Source organism: Diplotaxodon limnothrissa, linkage group LG7 (assembly GCF_057381915.1).
Source record: "Diplotaxodon limnothrissa isolate DT_005_m linkage group LG7, D_limnothrissa_male_GT1.1, whole genome shotgun sequence".
Classification (NCBI taxonomy): Eukaryota; Metazoa; Chordata; class Actinopteri; order Cichliformes; family Cichlidae; genus Diplotaxodon; species Diplotaxodon limnothrissa.
The window spans coordinates 27,614,544-27,630,977 of record NC_140602.1 but is presented as its reverse complement, the minus strand read 5'-3'; the positions used below and the strand labels follow the sequence as shown (position 1 = coordinate 27,630,977).

Below are 16,434 nucleotides of genomic sequence, written 5' to 3'. Positions count from 1 at the left end.
TCTGCCACAAGTTGAAGCAATTTCCACGTCTTTTTTATCAAGCAGTTTTAAATTGAAGACAGTAGCTTTTGCAGAAGCACTCAATTTATTCCCATTTCTTTCACTAGCTCTATAAAACATAAAACATACCAAAATTGTATTTTTGCACCAACAAGGTGATTCCCATAGCACTTTTAGCTGAAATCTTGGCATATCTTGGCACTGTTGGGCAAACCAGATAAGTTCAGGACAAAAGAAATAGCAAGGTCTAAAAAAACAAAACGATGTACAGCAGATAAAATGTCTTTAATAGGGAAAATGCCAATTCTGTTCGCTCCAGTCTGAATGCCAAATGTCTTTGGGCAAGATACTAATCACAAGTTGCTCTCTGGTGCATCCATCGCAGCATGAATGTGAGTTAATGTTAGATGGAAGCAATTATATAGAAAGAGCATAGAAAAAAGCGTTTGTGTGAATGAGGCAAGTTGTGTAAAGTGTTTGAGTGCTCACTTCGAGTCGAAAAGCTATCTAAGAACCACTCAATTTACCAATTAGTCTAATACAGCTAACAGGAACCACGTTGCAAAGGTGCCCCACAGACTATCAAACACATACTAGGAGGATGTAAGATGGGACAGTGTACACTGAGAGACACAACGAAGTTGCTGGAATAGTGTACAAAAACATCTGTGCTGCATATGGACTAGAAGTCTCCAGTTTCCAATGGCAGACGCCACCAAAGGTAGTTGAAAACTACACGGTTAAGGTCCTGTGGGTCTTCAAATTCCAGACAGATAAGCAGCTGGCTAAACATTCAGATATAATGGTGGATCAGAAGGCTCATAAGACTGCAGCTTGTGATTTGATTTGGGTTGAAACTTAAGAATTTGGGGGTATTCCAAATTCTTAAGTTTCAACCCATTCACTGCATACATTGTATCAGTACCACTGTTGCTAGCTAGCTCCAGAGGATTATGTTACTACCACCACCATCCTTAAAATGGTCAGTGTTCTTAGGTTTTAAAGTCTCCTCTTTAAACCTCCGAACATATATCTTGTTAGTGTAGGCAAATAGCTCAGTCTTTGTGCTGATGTGGCCCACAAGTTCTCTACAAGAACTGGTTCTCGAGATGACCAAGGACCCAATGGTCACTAACAGAGTTCCACTTTTCCTCTATGGAGAGAGAAACTTGCAGAAGGATGATAATTTCTACAGCACTCCACCCAAAGGTCTGTATTGTAGAGTGGCCAAATGGAAGCCACTTCTCAGTAAAAGGCACATGACAGCCCACCTGGAGTTTACCAAAAGGCACCTGAAGGCAAAAAGCTTTTTCTTCCAACAGGACAATGACCCTAAGCACATGGCCAGTATAAAAAAAAAAAAAAAAGAGTGGTTTTAGGACAATTCCTTTGTCCTTAAATGTTCTTGAGTGGCCCAGCCGGAGCCCAGACTTGAACCCAATTGAGCATCCTTCAAGACTGCTCAAAGAAGTTCTACCATTAATTGATATTTTCACCTAGCGTTATTAATTGGCTGTGAACTACAGGCCTTTAAGGTTGAAGTAAAAAGCATTTCTTAAAAAGCCATCACTTGACCCAGATTTGTTAGCTAATCATTGGCAAATCTTCAACCTTTCTTTTATCTTTAAAAACAATGTTGACAGAGTAGTTATGAAACAGCTCATTATCTGCAGAGTAATGGTTTATTTTCAAGAGTTTCAGTTAAATTTCAGATCACATCACAGTACAGAAACAGTGTTAGTGAAGGTTAAAATAATGTCCTTATGGCCTCTGACAGTGATCTCATCTCGGTACTTGTCCTGTGAGACCTCAGTTCAGTGTTCGGTAATGTTGACCACAATATTTTGTTACAGAGATTACAGCATGGCATAGAAATAAAAGGCATTACACTGCAGTGTTTTAATCATATCCATCTAACAGACTCAAATTTGTTCTTGTAAATGGAGTTAATTACGGAGTTCTGCAGGGTTCCGTATTAGGAACAATTCTGTTTACATTATACACGCTTCCCCTAGGCAGTACCTTTCGAAGGCATAACATAAATTTTTTCCGATTATTATCAAGCTGTCCTAAAAACTAATTAAAAAACCCTCAGTTGATCCAAACAGCAAGGATACTGAGAGGGATTAGAAAGGGCATTTTTCTCCCATACAGGCTAATCCCCACTGGCTCTCTGTTAAATCCAGATTTGAAATTAAAACCCTTCTCATTACATACCATTTTCAATAATCAGCCCCCATATTATGTTTAAAAGCCTTGTAGTACCGTATTCCCCAAAAGAGCACTTTGCTTTTCAGACTGCTGGTCTGCGGTTCCTAGGGTATTTGAAAGTAGAAGGGGAGTCCGAGCCTTCAGCTTTCAGGCCCCTCTTCTGTGGAACCAGCTCCCAGTTTGGATTTGGGGGACAAGTTTAAGATTAGGCGTAAAGCTGTCCTTGCTGATAAAGCATATAGTTAGGGCTGGATCTGGTGACAATGAATCCACCTTTAGTTATGCTGCAAATGTCTTTGCTGCTGGGGGCTTCCCATGATGCACTGATTATTTCTTCACTTAACTTTTTTACTCACTCGGCATTTAATCGTTAGCTAATAATAAATGATTAAACAAATGTGTCTTTTATCCTGTCTTCCTCCCATTAGTCCCAGTAGATGGCTGCCTCTCAGCGAGTCCGGTTCTGACAGAGGATTCATCCTGTTAAAAGGAAGCTTACCCTTCCCACTGTTGCCAAGTGGTCACTGAAAGGGGGTCGTTGGATTGTTGGCGCTTCTCTCCATTATTATAGGGTCTTTACTTAACAACATAAAGCATTTTGAGGTGACTATTGTTTAATGGCTCAATAGAAATAAAATTAAAACTGAATTGAAAATCACTGGAAATAACTGAAAATGGCTGGCACTGACGCGTCCCATCAACCCTGAACTTGAGAGGTTCTGAGAGTAATAATGGGAGAAACTACACTTTAATTTAGTTTCTTTTTGAATGAGGCTGAAACATGTTAAAATGTGGAACAAATTAAGCACTTTGAATACTTTCCAGATTCATTGTATTCTAGTTGACGGGCTCTTTATTTAGTTTTGTGTTTCTTAGCAGAGTTGCTGAATGGTACCAAATTTGTATGTAATTTTAATAGTTAACAATGACAAGGCTGGCTGGCTAACTAAACACCTCTCCAACCAAGTGACAAACTGATGAAGATAAAAATGGTGACGTCAGACTAAATTTTTGTATTAACTATAAACATATCAATGTGTCATTTATTATTTTTATTTTTGAAAAGTAAAGAATAATACAGATAAAAACAAATCTACTCTTTCAAAATGTTTGAGAAGTGTCCAATGTCTGGACTGGTATTGTACTGTAAAGCACATGAATTTGTTTTATTAATCAATTTTGCTATTTAATAACAGTCTTAAAAGAGAACCTCCTGATATTAGGAGACATACAAAGAACCTCATAAGTAGTGAGGAACTTGACAGCAGCTCTTAGCTGATGCTAAAACATTCATTGCAGTTAAGACCCTGAGCAGACCTTTCCATCCTAGATGAACAAGCTTGGTACGGACGTTTCCTCGTGATTCCTACAGTTTCTTGCTTTTTCTTCAATCTTAATAATGTCCTGCGAGTTTCTTTCTGCAGTTAGTTTCATTCGTCACCCTGAAGTTTTTCATCTTGTTCTGTCTCACATATCCAATGTCTTCTGAGCAATTTGGAGAATCTCCCATGACCAATTGGCGGCAGAAATTCATGGGACTCATAGGCTTGGCCCCCACCAAAAACCCAACAACTCCCTGTTCCTCTTCCCCTCTGCTGTTCTCCATCCCAGCATGCATCTTGTTTGAAACTGACAGCAGATGGACATCAGAGTGTGCATTAGCCACTGTGTGGCGCCGCACACTGCCAACTTTCTCCAGATATGCCTCTCCTTCTTGTTCTACCAGTGGAGAAAGAGATGAGGAGTCTAAGGAGCTATGATGCTGTGTGATCATAATCTCAGGCTGGGACTGGTCACCTAGCAGTGCTTCAGATGAACGTAGATGACAGGGCTCTGGTTGAGGAGAAATAAAAACAGAAAACTGATTTCAATCGACAAGTCATTTTTGTTTCATGTCGTTACTTCCAGAGTCTTTTTTCTGTAAGTGGATTGCACATTCAGATTAGATCAGACTTCTTCTTCTTACATGAACCTTAAGTTACAAAACATAATGCTGATTTCCATCAAAACCTTTTTTTCAACTATCAGCTATGTTACATATTAAAAACCGTTACAACATTGTCAAAATACAGCTTTTACTGTGACTCGGATTAAAAGCGTGTTGGAAAAATGTTTTACTCCAACAGCATATCATTCAGGTGTCACCAAACAGCAGTTAATTCAGATTCTTTCATTTAACTTTAATAACTGCAGCTTCAAACTGTTTAGCAAAATATAAATAACACTAACACATGGATGCAGGGTTAAGTCACCCCATAATACCAGGCCATGCCCAGAAAAGTACAGTGTACTTAAGTAAATACTGTTTTTCTGAAAAATCACCAGGTAACGACTCAAAATTAGTTGTGCCGTACGCAAAAAGGTCTCAGTCTAAGTCTAAACTGTGATTACACCACTAAAAACCTTCATTTTGTTTGTGGACTTAATGGTGTTTTTCAGCTCACTGCCGTGCTGTATAACCCAAGTGTGCTTTTGTTTCAGACTCAAATTCATGGCTCCTTCGATTACAGCAAGTCCTCAATGTCCTGAAACAGGAAAGCTGCCCCAGACCGACACACTACCACCATGTTTAACTGTTGCTATGATGTTATTTTTTTGAATTGCTACGTTAGTTTTGTCAGCCCTTTATATCTAACCCTATATTTGTCTCCTCAGTCCAAAGAATATTTTCCCCAAAGTCTTGGTCCTGCAATGAGCCCTGAAATTCTTTAGATGTCATTCTAGGTTCTCTTGTGACTCCAGTTGTCAATGTGCTCTTAGAGTAATTTTGGCAAGCTTGCTGCTCTTGGGAAGGTTCACCACTGATCCAAGTTTTCTTCATTTATAGATAATTGTTCTCACCATGGTTTGCTGAAGCTCCAATGCCTACAACAATACAGAGAAACCCCCAGTGGTGACAATCATGATGTAAACTTCCTGTTCACTTGCTACTGCTATGTTTCCAAACATGTCTGCACATGTGTACAATGACATTCAGACTTTACTGATTTCAGATCAGTGAACAGCCGGGGGCAGCTGGTCTAGCATACTTGCTTCTTGTTAGTGTTCCACATAGTGAAAACATACTGCAAACAACCAGAAGAGGATGCTGGCCTTTTAGCTTGACAAATTCCAGCCTTTAGCTGCGTCCCAATTTATCCTGCAATGGATGCAGCCCCTAAATGGGAAGTGGGACAGAGCTGTTGTTAACAGGACACAAATCGTCAATGAAATGACAGAAATGATCAACACCGATCACAGCCAGTGCAAAACATGGCTATAACCTCTGGGTCAGACTCTAGTGGTGCAGCCCAGAACCCTAGTGGTTATAGTCAACTTAAACTGCCCTCAAGAAACAATAGCCAACTGTGACCACAAGATGGCAGACATGTACAGGGTGCAAGTAGAAAGGCACCATGAGATCCTTTCCTGAATAGAAAGCTGTTCAGAGGTGTAAGGTTGTTTTGATAGGTTTTAATATTTGTCCATTTTTCCATACATATCTGACAGAAATGAAGGAAAAGCAGAATATGTTCACTTTAATGACTGTTTTTAATAATTCTGTGAAGAATTATGACTCATAGAAAATATCTTTGGTTATTTATTTACAGTTCGTCACTTTATTGTAACTAACGTGTTCCTGTCAGAATGCTGTAGGAAAGACGAGCACTGATCTAACTGTTCAGTAGCAGACAGCAAGATTTGTGATCTGATCCATCCTGAAATTAAACCCAGCTATTTGATCCAATAATCTTTATTCAGTCGTGCAGAGATTGTGTATGTGTGTAAAACTTTTTCAGAGTCTCCTCCAACAGGAGCACATTATGTTTTGAAACGTGAAGTAACTGGTTATTGCTGGAATGAAACTACAATGCAGCAGGAGCAGATTAAGCGGCCAACCTCTGAGAGGATTTAAACAGCACATTGCCTTTGACCTCTGAAACAAGCTGACTAAGTTCAGCAGGCACTTTTGTTGCAAACTTACTAATTATTTCTTAAAAACATAAACATTACTTTCTTAATGTAATCCATCTGTCATAGTAAAGACATCTATACCATTAGATTTGTATTGAAAATCAACTGCAGATGGATGCAGAGGTCAATGTAAAACAATGCACCTTTTTTATGTTTGAGCAACCTGAAATCAGAAATCATTGGTTAGCTATTGAAAAGTTAAAAGGACGATAAAAGATTTAAAAAAGTCATGCAATCACTATCAGTACTGGTATGGACTGGTTAATGTGTTAGGAACACAGATAAGCTACATTTTTTGATGGAAATGAAAATGATCAAGTGACAGAAGGGTAAATTCAAAGACAACCCAAAAACTCAAAGTGAAAGATTGATGCAGCAGACTAGTCCATTATGCTGAAATGTCTTTACAACAACTCAGAATGGTACTCAGAAGTTTGCATGGCCCCCGTGTGCTTGTCTAACAATAGACAGATGCCATCCTGGGGAGTTTCATCTCAGATCTGGACCAGGGCATCACTGAGCACCTGGACAGTCTGAGGTGCAACCTAGCAGCACTAGATGAACTGAAACATTATGTCCCAGAGGTGTTCTGTTGGCTTTAAGCCAGGCGAGCAAGTGGACTAGTCATGTTATCAATTTTCTTCATCTTCCAGGAACTGCCTACATACTCTAACCACATGAGGCCTGGCAATGTTGTGCACCAAGAGGAACCCCGGGACCATCACACCAGTGTAGCATCTGACAATGGATCTATGGATTTCATTCTGATACCTAATGGCAGTCAGGGTGTTATAACCTGTAGAGCCTGTAGAAGTATATGCATCCTTCGCCAGACCATCACTAACCCACCACCAAATTGGTTGTGCTGAACAATGTTACATGCAGCATAACACTTTCCATGGTTCTCTGGAACCCTTGACATCTGTGAAAAGCACAAGATTTCTGCCATCAACCTGCCAATTCTGGTATTTTATGATAAATGAAAACCAGGATCCATTGTTCCAGGCAGTGAGCACAGGGCCCATTAGAGGCCACGCTGTCATGAAACCTGAAGCCAGGTTATTTTGTTCGGTTCTGGCAGTGCTCAGCCTGTTCCTCCTTGCACAAAGGAGCAGATACCAGTCCTGTTGATGGGTTAAGGACCTTCTACGGCCCTATCCAGAGTTACTACCCGTCTCCTGAAATTTCCTGCATGCTCTCGAGACTGTGCTGGGAGTACAACTAACCTTCTGGTATTTTATCTTTAATACAATGTCATATCCAGATAATGTGGAAAAAAGTAGAACCACAATGAGTGAAAAATATAGCTCAAAAGCACTTTACGTTAGTCCTCAATTCAGAAGGTTAAACCAATAACCTCTGTGCTTAGGTGACCCAAGGTGATGTAAGCCTTAAAATCTGTAACTTGTAACTTTAACTGTAACAAATCAATGTAATGTAAAAGCAGTATCAGTGATCAGTGGACTGACCTAATTGGTGGCTGTTTCTATTGTGCAGGACATTGCAGATATATGGAGACACAACAATTTCCACGAGACTCTCCAAACGGTGATACTCCGAACTTGGAACACCCGACTCATGGATACCCTGGCAGAAAAAGACAAAGACGTTCATACAATTTTTGATGTTAAGTGAGTACCTTTGGGCCTCTGTATGATATTTTAAAAACTGAAGACATCACTTCAAAATACTAAGTAAGGATGGATACCAGGACCAGAGTGGTCAGTAGTAATGAGAAGCATCTAGGCAAACTGTACTGCTACTGGAATTCATGCAGTATTAATGCAATCTAATATATCTGATACTTTCTAATTTCTAACTAACCCCCAATAAAATGTGCCAATTTAAAGGGATTACATTTGACATCGCTGTGCGTTAATATTTTGTTTTTTTGCGGTCAAAGCCGACAGGTCAGAATGTTCAAAAGACTGGGCTCATTTTACAACTAATGAAAAATTCAACTAAATTCAACTATAATATTCTTCACAGCACAATATGTTTACTTTAGCAAGCAGTCAATGCTTTATATCAGCATCTTCAGGGCAACCTCCTGGTCCCACACTAAATGAACCTTTAGTAAGTATTTCTTTAAATGTAGACAAGCAGCAGGCATAGTTCTGTCAGATCAAACGTACAACCACATTCTTAAATTGCTTAATTATTGTGAAAAAATTCCCCACCATTTATTACAGTGGAGTCAAGTTGATTTGGGTTGATTTAGGTCCTGAATGCTTGGTAACAAATCATCACAACAGCAACAACTACCATGTAGCTAGCCTAAGTTTACACTAAGTCTGAATTTAGTGTAAAATGTCATGACAATGAAAAACAATTTAGTATTGTAGTAATATCGATGGCAGAAGTACGATTATTTTGGCCCCGTAATGTGTCAGAATTATAACGTCTGTTATATCTTTATTTTATATAAAATATAGAGAATGGTATCAACTAGTGTATTGATAAGTAATATCTGTATCCAAAAATCAAAAACCTATTGAAGGTCTTCGTGTTAAAACTGTTTAGATCTAGGGGTATTAGTGATGATTAGTACTTTTAAATAGCCTGTTCTTTTATTTTTGCATTTTTATCTTTAATTTCACCAACAACAACACCAGTACGTAGCTCACATAAGAGTCAAATATGTTAGCAATAAACCCAAAATGAAAACTTTTATGGACTCACAGGTACTTTCTGTTTAATAATGGCCACACCTCTGACCTAACTGCATTCTTATGTTATGCTCATAGCTTTTCTTTATCTTTTGGGACATTAACATTTGATGCAAGCTCAGTTTTAGCTGCATTTCCAAATAATATGATTAAGCTAACATGGACAAACTGTTTCATATGTATCTGATTGTATTTTCTGGGTTTCTGGGTTACAGTGATGTTGGCCATGAAGAAATATCGTGCTAATTAAGAAATAAAGGCTGTAACTGACTTGTAATTAACTTAAATAGAGCGAGTGATTGTGTGTGACTGTGTGTTTACCTGTAACACCAGTAGCATCTGTGTGACTGATGGAGGAATAGAGGTTGCATTTCCCAGAGTGTCCTCCAGGTGAAGTTTTAACAGCACCAGGTCTCTGAAGGCCAAGAGAGCCATCTGTCTCACAGTCAGCTCCTGACCCTGGAATGCACAAAGTCATATTTAAAAATACATAAACACAGACTATTATTAAAGACAATATTTCAGTATTGGTTAATTTGCTGGACACTTGCCTTAACCATAATCACTGCTACCTGCGCCCTACTTTCACTTTCAGCCGAGTCTTCCCATTAAAATTTCATAATTTACATTACGGTGACCTCATGTGGGCTTTTCATCCCAATATGATTTCAAATCTAGATAATGTGAAAAAATACAACCAAAAAGAATGAAAAATATCGCTCAGAAGCACTTTACTTCAGTCCTCAGATCAGAGGGTTAATCTAATAACCTCTGCACTCAAATGACCCCAGGTGATGTAAGGCTTTAAATCTGTAACTTTAGATCTTCTAAAACCACGCACAGACACAGACTAAGCCCATGACACAGCTGTTTTGGACACAATATTGTGTGTCCAAAACATTCTTTGGACAAACAATTTTTTTTTTTCCAAAACATTTTTTGGACAATTGAGCTGTGAAAATAACAGAAAAAACTTCTGACTGTTCTGATACCATTGTGGTAATCTCACAAATTCAAAAATGTAGCAAGAAAAGAAAAAGATTTACTTTTATGAACATCACAGTTTTCATTTGTTCACCCCTGCGCCCTGAGCCTGGTTCTGCTGTTAAATGGGAGTTCCTTTTCTTCTTCCATATCTCAGTGATTACTCATCTGATCATCAGGCTTCTCTCTCTCTCTCTCTAACATTTTTTGAGTCTATATCGTACATTATATGGCATCTTGTTGTTAACTGGTACTATACGAATGTCTTCTTTCAGCCTCTCCTTTTAGGGGCCTACATCTCCAGTCACACCAACCCTCTGCATGTCCTCAGTCCCTACATTAATGAATTTCCCCTTTGGTCTTCATTTTTTCTTCCTGTCTCAATACCCTTAGCTGCTCCTTCTTCAATATCCTTTGCTTAATTTATCCACAAGCCCTTATCTCTACATGTTCACACAATCTCATCCTTGCCTCTCTTATTTTGTCTACAAACACTGAGCATGATCTGCCACTCCTGACTCATCTAGCTCCTCCCCATGTTTTTTGTAAGACTAACCATCTTTAAACTCTATAATAGTTGGTCTCACTACCATCCTTCCTCGCCGCTTCCCTTTTGTCACAAATTGCCCACTTCACCTGCCTGCAACCTCTTCTTGACTTCTCTCTTTTACACTGTTCCTTCAAATGGTTATCCCCATCTGCCTTCACTACCTGTACTTCATGCATCTTAAACATTACACCTCCCTAACTCCAATTCACACAGATTGTACCCGTCTTTCTTCTACTAGATTTTATTCCTCTTCTTTAAAGTGCATACCTCATCTCTCTCTTTCACCTGCTTTCTACTGTCACCACAGATCACAACATTATACAGTGAGTTTTGCAGACAATCATTTTTCTGGATTGGCAGATTTAAAGTAACATAACATAAGTAACATAATATAAAAAGGCTCCAGAAGTCTTGGTTTAATTGAATGCCGTATTATTAAAGTTCGGGAAGAACTGAACTATACATTTTTGTAATGTGGACGATGAACACTTTACCTGGACAGGGTAGAAGATGGCCTGCAGTGTAGGGAGGGTCTCTGTGAAGAACTGGTCCCACATACAGGCAAGGACATTAAGCTGGTTGTCATCTGTGGGGACACGAGTTAGAAATACAACCAATATTACAGTGATATGCTGAGCTTTTCCCACCATCTGAGGACTTACTCGTACTGTTTTTCTGTCTGTATAAACAAACAGGTTAACAGAAGATAGACACAAGCATGATGTTCTGCTGAAACCTGTTACTTTATAACAGATCAATATCCTTTATTTGGCTGCAACATAGTGGCAACAATCATATATGCAGTGATTCCATGGCCCATCAGAAAATATCAGACACGGCCACTACAGCAACCTTTGGAAAATGTGGGGTGCCATCAGTGTCACAGTCTAACACATTTTTATTTTTTCACATTTTAAATCAGTCAAAATTATTAGAGAAACAATTATTAGTTCAATCCTTTCAACCAGTTTTTACACACAATAGTCACAATTTACTAAACCAGCTAAAAAAACCAACATAATAGAATTCAATAACTTCTACAGTGGGAGTGCAAAAATATCAATACAGTTCCCTTTAATCCAAATTCCACTAACTTACTCTGTTCAGTCTTAATGGAATGACAATTAAGAGCAGATTCAGATATTTTCCCCAGCTGATTGAAAACATAATATAATGTTAGAGTGCTATAAACTTCAACATTTCTTGGTGGGATTAACTGGATAGAGACGCATACATAGCAACATAAGAAATTCTAGTCTTTCGGAGGAATTGGCCCACTCTTCTTTCCTGAATTGTTTAAATTCAGCCAGACTTTAAACAGGCTGCTCATTTTTGAGAGAACGGCCTGTGTAAGCTCATGTAAAGGCATCTTAGCTTTAGTCTAAAATGTAATTAGGCCAAGTCAAAACCTTTATTTATTTTTTTGAGTCATTCAGAGGTTGCTGGTGTGCTTTAGATCATTGTTCTGCTGCACAACCCAAGTGTACCAGAGCTTTGTGTACTTGAGCTCCGTACCCCCATCCTTGCTTTTTAAAGAGTTAGAACTTTACTAATCCCTTGGCGAGGTGGCCTGGAGGACTGAGAACCTTCACAGACATATTGTATCCCTATTTCTGTAAAACAGTTTTTGAATTTTGTTCTTGAAAAGCACTATGTAAATAAACCTTACTTATTTGCAAATGACTTCATGCAGAATTCTCAGTGGCTTAAATACCACACCACCTAATCAAATTTCCCTTCTGTCATTTTAAATCCTACAGTTACAAGAATGTATTCATTTTCTATTTTATGGGCAATATGAGACAGTGCTGATCCAGGCCTGTTCTCTTCTACATTGTTCTGAGCTGATAGTAAACATAGGGCGAACTAAACATAAGAGATTCCAGCTTCTTTATATTAACACCCTACTAACCAGTGTCACTGTTTTGAAGAAGGATCTGTTCCAGGACTCCAGATAGACCTCGACTCAGCAGCTGATTCTAAAACATCAACACAGACAGACAAAGATTTGAACTGTGTATCCAGGACAATCAAGCCAATAAGTAGGTCATCATCTACAAGCTGATGTCTTTAAATTTCACGCCACATTTCATGCAACTGCCATTTCAAATTGGGACAACATAAAAAAGAAAATAATCACACATTTAATCTTACCACATGTCAGATTAGAACAGAAGACAGGATTATAAAGAGATTCCCAAAGATTCAGACTGAAAGTTAACCAGTCCAGATACTGTGTGATCCTGTGTTCAGCGCTGTCTGAAAATCACTGTCAGTGTCCTAACCTGCTAAATTAACGCACTAATACCCAAACAAAAATCCATTCATACATTACAAAAGAACTAATCATATTATAAATATTGTGGTTGGTACTTTTCTACTCAATTTGAGCACGCAAAGCATTTTAATACTATGAGGTTCATTTATAAGAGTACTTTTTTCTAACCTAAGCACTTTCAACCTGATATCACTATAATAACACTCACATGGATGCATCACAGGCAACTCAGGGTTCAATATCTTATCACTGACCTTCCAGCTAGTCGATGACCTGCTCTACCTCTTGGGCCACAGCCACTCTAGCTTGTATTTATGTAAAAATATCACTACTGAAGCAGTGACCAACAAGGTATTATTGTTATTATAGCATGCATACAGGTGTTTTAACACATGGGTCAAATATTTTAAAGGCAGAGTATAAAAAGCATTGCTGTTCTTCCTTATTTATTGTGTTAGTAAGTAGCACAGGAAACTATCATCACTGTAACAGTGAACACATTTACACAGCACACATTTCCTTTCAGATAATGAGATACAGCAGAGATTGCTCTTTAGTTTCGCTGCTCTTTAGTTTCGCAGCTCTTTTCGCTCGTCACAGGAACCAGGAGCCCTGTGGTTTCTCAGTTGCGCGGGGCAACCAGACTTGGAGCACTCACAGCGCTTTTTTGTTTGGTTTGCTTGGCTCTTTTGGCAACGGCTGACACTGATCAGGGACTGCAGTTCTAGTACCATGGATTGTTCCTAGTGACACAATTTTTAAATTGAGGTTTTCTAAGAATTTCAGTGTTATGAATTGAATTCTGGTGTTAGTGAAAGTAATTCATAAAGTATCTGAGCCATTGAGAGAGATCTAAAGGTGAAAATTGTTTCTTGATCTTGAGTTCAGAGCAAATTGATTAAAGCTAAATGACTGAAGCAGTCATATCAATTAATATCAAGAGATTCAATCATTGGTTCTCTTGTGCAGTGACTAACATTAGGTAACTCAATGTACTACAAAGACATTAAAAAACAAACAAATAATGAGATTCATTTACAAATATTTGTATGGAAATGTTCTTATTCTGAGCAAAAACAAGAAAAAAAGAAAAGGAAATTCCGGCTGGATTCATTAACCAAATTTGGATTCATTTGTTTTTAGGATCTAACAGTGTGCAAATCTGATCGGGGTTTTCTAACAGTCTCCACTGCCTCTGTTGTAGGTATGCAAGTGAAGAGAGAGACTATATCAAATGACACCATAGTTTCATCTGGCTCAAGTGAAAGTTCCTGCGCCTTGTCGGTAGAGTCACCTCCGACTTCTAACAATGCTTCTTGGTAGTGAAGTGTATATAGCTGCAAAGCCGGTTTCTTTCCCCCTAAATGGAGCCACATTTGATTCAAACAAACAGGCTTCAAAAGCATGTGGAAGAAGCATCCACAGCCACTGCAGTCCTTCACCTCTGCTCTCTGCTCCTCATGTGGATCACATACTACTGGGGGATGGCATTTCATTCTTCAACCAGCATTTGTCACAAGTTAGTGAATCTGTACAAGAGCACACCGAAGTCCCACAGGTGCTTGACGGGGTTGAAGTCAAGACTACAAGCAGGCTAATTATTCCATGCTTTACTCCCAAGTTCTGAAGGTAATCTCTGATAAATCCCACTCTTTTGAGGCGAGCATTCTTGTTTGGGAGAATAGAGTTCAGTTCCAGACTGTGGAAATATTGTATTGCCACTGGTTGCCGAGTCTAATCTCGATATCTCCAGCCCTAACTAAAAGCCTCCTTATAAAAATGAAAGTTTTAAGTCCAATCTTAAAAGCAGAGAGTGTGTCTGTCTCTCCAAATCCAAACTGGAAGCTGGTTCCGTAACGAAGGGCCTGTCTCCCATTCTACTTGAACAACTTGAACAATGAACTAGGAACCACGAATAAGCCTGCAGTCTGAGAGCAAAGTGCTTTTTAAATAAAGCACGATGAGGTGAATAAATACCTAAATCAGTGCCCAGAGGCTTTTCAAGCAGCTCTGTAAACATATTGGCTTTTAGAAGGACTTAGTACATGTCCAATATTATCCACATGAATGCTTGATTGCAAGGTTTTCCTAACAGAACATTATAGTGATTTGTAATGTTCAGTATTTTTCACTTTATTTGTATAATATGTATTATAATATGATTATAATGCTGTGGCTGTTTGGTGCATATATAAAGCAGAACTGTACTGTTGATAATAACACTGGATATTTAAATATTACTTTTTTTTTTACTGAAGTCCTTCAGAATAACCACAAAAAATTTAATCTGAATGTCATGACAGAATGAAAGCTAAGCTGCTTCAGGATGTGAAGAGGAAAGACATTTCAGCACAAAGAAGACCAGAAACTCAGTGCTGACATAACATGCAGATCATTTAAAAAAAAACAAAAACAAAAACAAAAAAACAGAAAGAAAAGAAAGAAAAATTAAAAAGGACACAAACACATCCGAACACAAAGGGGATGTGTTGTTAAAAACAGCCTGCAATTTCATAATAAATGCCTTTCCAATTTTAAGATCAGTAATACAAGCGAGACAGAACTAAAATACTACAAGTCTCACAAAAACTACAATGGCAGTGATACAGTAGTTCCTGTGGCTCACAATCCATAACAATTTAAAGGTTATTTCCCATAAAATAACAAATTTGACTAACTTTAAAAATAATTTCGGTGATCAACATATCAGCAAAAATCTATAAAATTGTAGCAACTTTACATGATGCATTGAGAACTTCTACGCTGCTCCTCTCTTTTCACCACTCCACCTACATGCCACTATTGTACGTTATTAAATTCCTTATAATAATAATAATAATAATAATAATGGATTGCATTTATACAGCGCTTTTCGGGACCCCTCGAAGCGCTTTACAATTCCACTATTCATTCACTCTCACATTCATACACTGGTGAAGGCAAGCTACAGTTGTAGCTGGGGGCAGCTGGGGCAGACTGACAGAGGCGAGGCTGCCATATCACGCCATCGGCCCCTCTGGCCATCACCAGTAGGCGGTAGGTGAAGTGTCTTGCCCAAGTACACAACGACCAAGACTGTCCGAGCTGGGGCTCGAACCGGCAACCTTCCAATTACAAGACGAACACTCAACTCTTGAGCCACGATCGCCCCAACAATACTATACTGCTTACTGTACTTTGTATCTTGTCCAGTTTATTGTTCCTGATATCTCTATGCAATACGTTTTTTTCTATTCTCTTCCCCCTCATCCCGTCACTATCTCTTACTGAGCCTGGTTCTGCTGGAGGTCTTCCTACTGGCAGTCACCATGTAGGATTCACTTTTGATAGTGTTATCTCTCCAAATTTGTAGTCCTCTTTACCTTAATATATTAAGTTCTTTAAAATGGGTGTTGTTGTGGTGGCAGTGAATTGAATTGAGTATTGGTAAAATGCTCAAAAATCCAGTACCAGTACTACAAGACTAATGATAAGACAAAGTAAGGACAGCGCCCAACATCGGCAACAGTAAATGTTTCCCCTGCCCACGGAAAACAAACAGACCTTCAGATGCTTCTGACTTAGAGACTCCTGCTGACATGAACTCTGTTACTTTACTCAGGAGTAATAAAAGGTAAAAGAGGAAGAGAAAATACCTGGAAGTACTCTGTGATGAAGGAACCCATCTCAGTTTTAAGGAGCCACCTACAAAGACACAGAAGACTTGAGCAGTGAGGAAGACTGGCAGCTACCATGTTCCTTTTTATCTCACTCACACAGTCCAAACCAGTTTCTTCTTTAAGTTCATT

General features: G+C 38.7%; 1 protein-coding gene across 1 annotated transcript in view; it reads right to left on the bottom strand.

Annotated features, from left to right (window-relative positions):
- Positions 1 to 3,604: 3,604 nt before the first annotated feature.
- Positions 3,605 to 16,434, bottom strand: part of LOC146628414 (proline-rich protein 5-like) — a 52,320-nt gene continuing 39,490 nt past the window's right edge. Inside the window, exons 4-9 of the mRNA XM_085357814.1 lie at positions 16,282 to 16,330; positions 12,281 to 12,347; positions 10,863 to 10,954; positions 9,156 to 9,293; positions 7,635 to 7,752; positions 3,605 to 4,044 (exon numbers count right to left, since the gene is read on the bottom strand). Coding sequence (XP_085213940.1) covers positions 3,605 to 4,044; positions 7,635 to 7,752; positions 9,156 to 9,293; positions 10,863 to 10,954; positions 12,281 to 12,347; positions 16,282 to 16,330 — 904 coding nt within the window. The remainder of the gene's footprint in view (positions 4,045 to 7,634; positions 7,753 to 9,155; positions 9,294 to 10,862; positions 10,955 to 12,280; positions 12,348 to 16,281; positions 16,331 to 16,434) is intronic.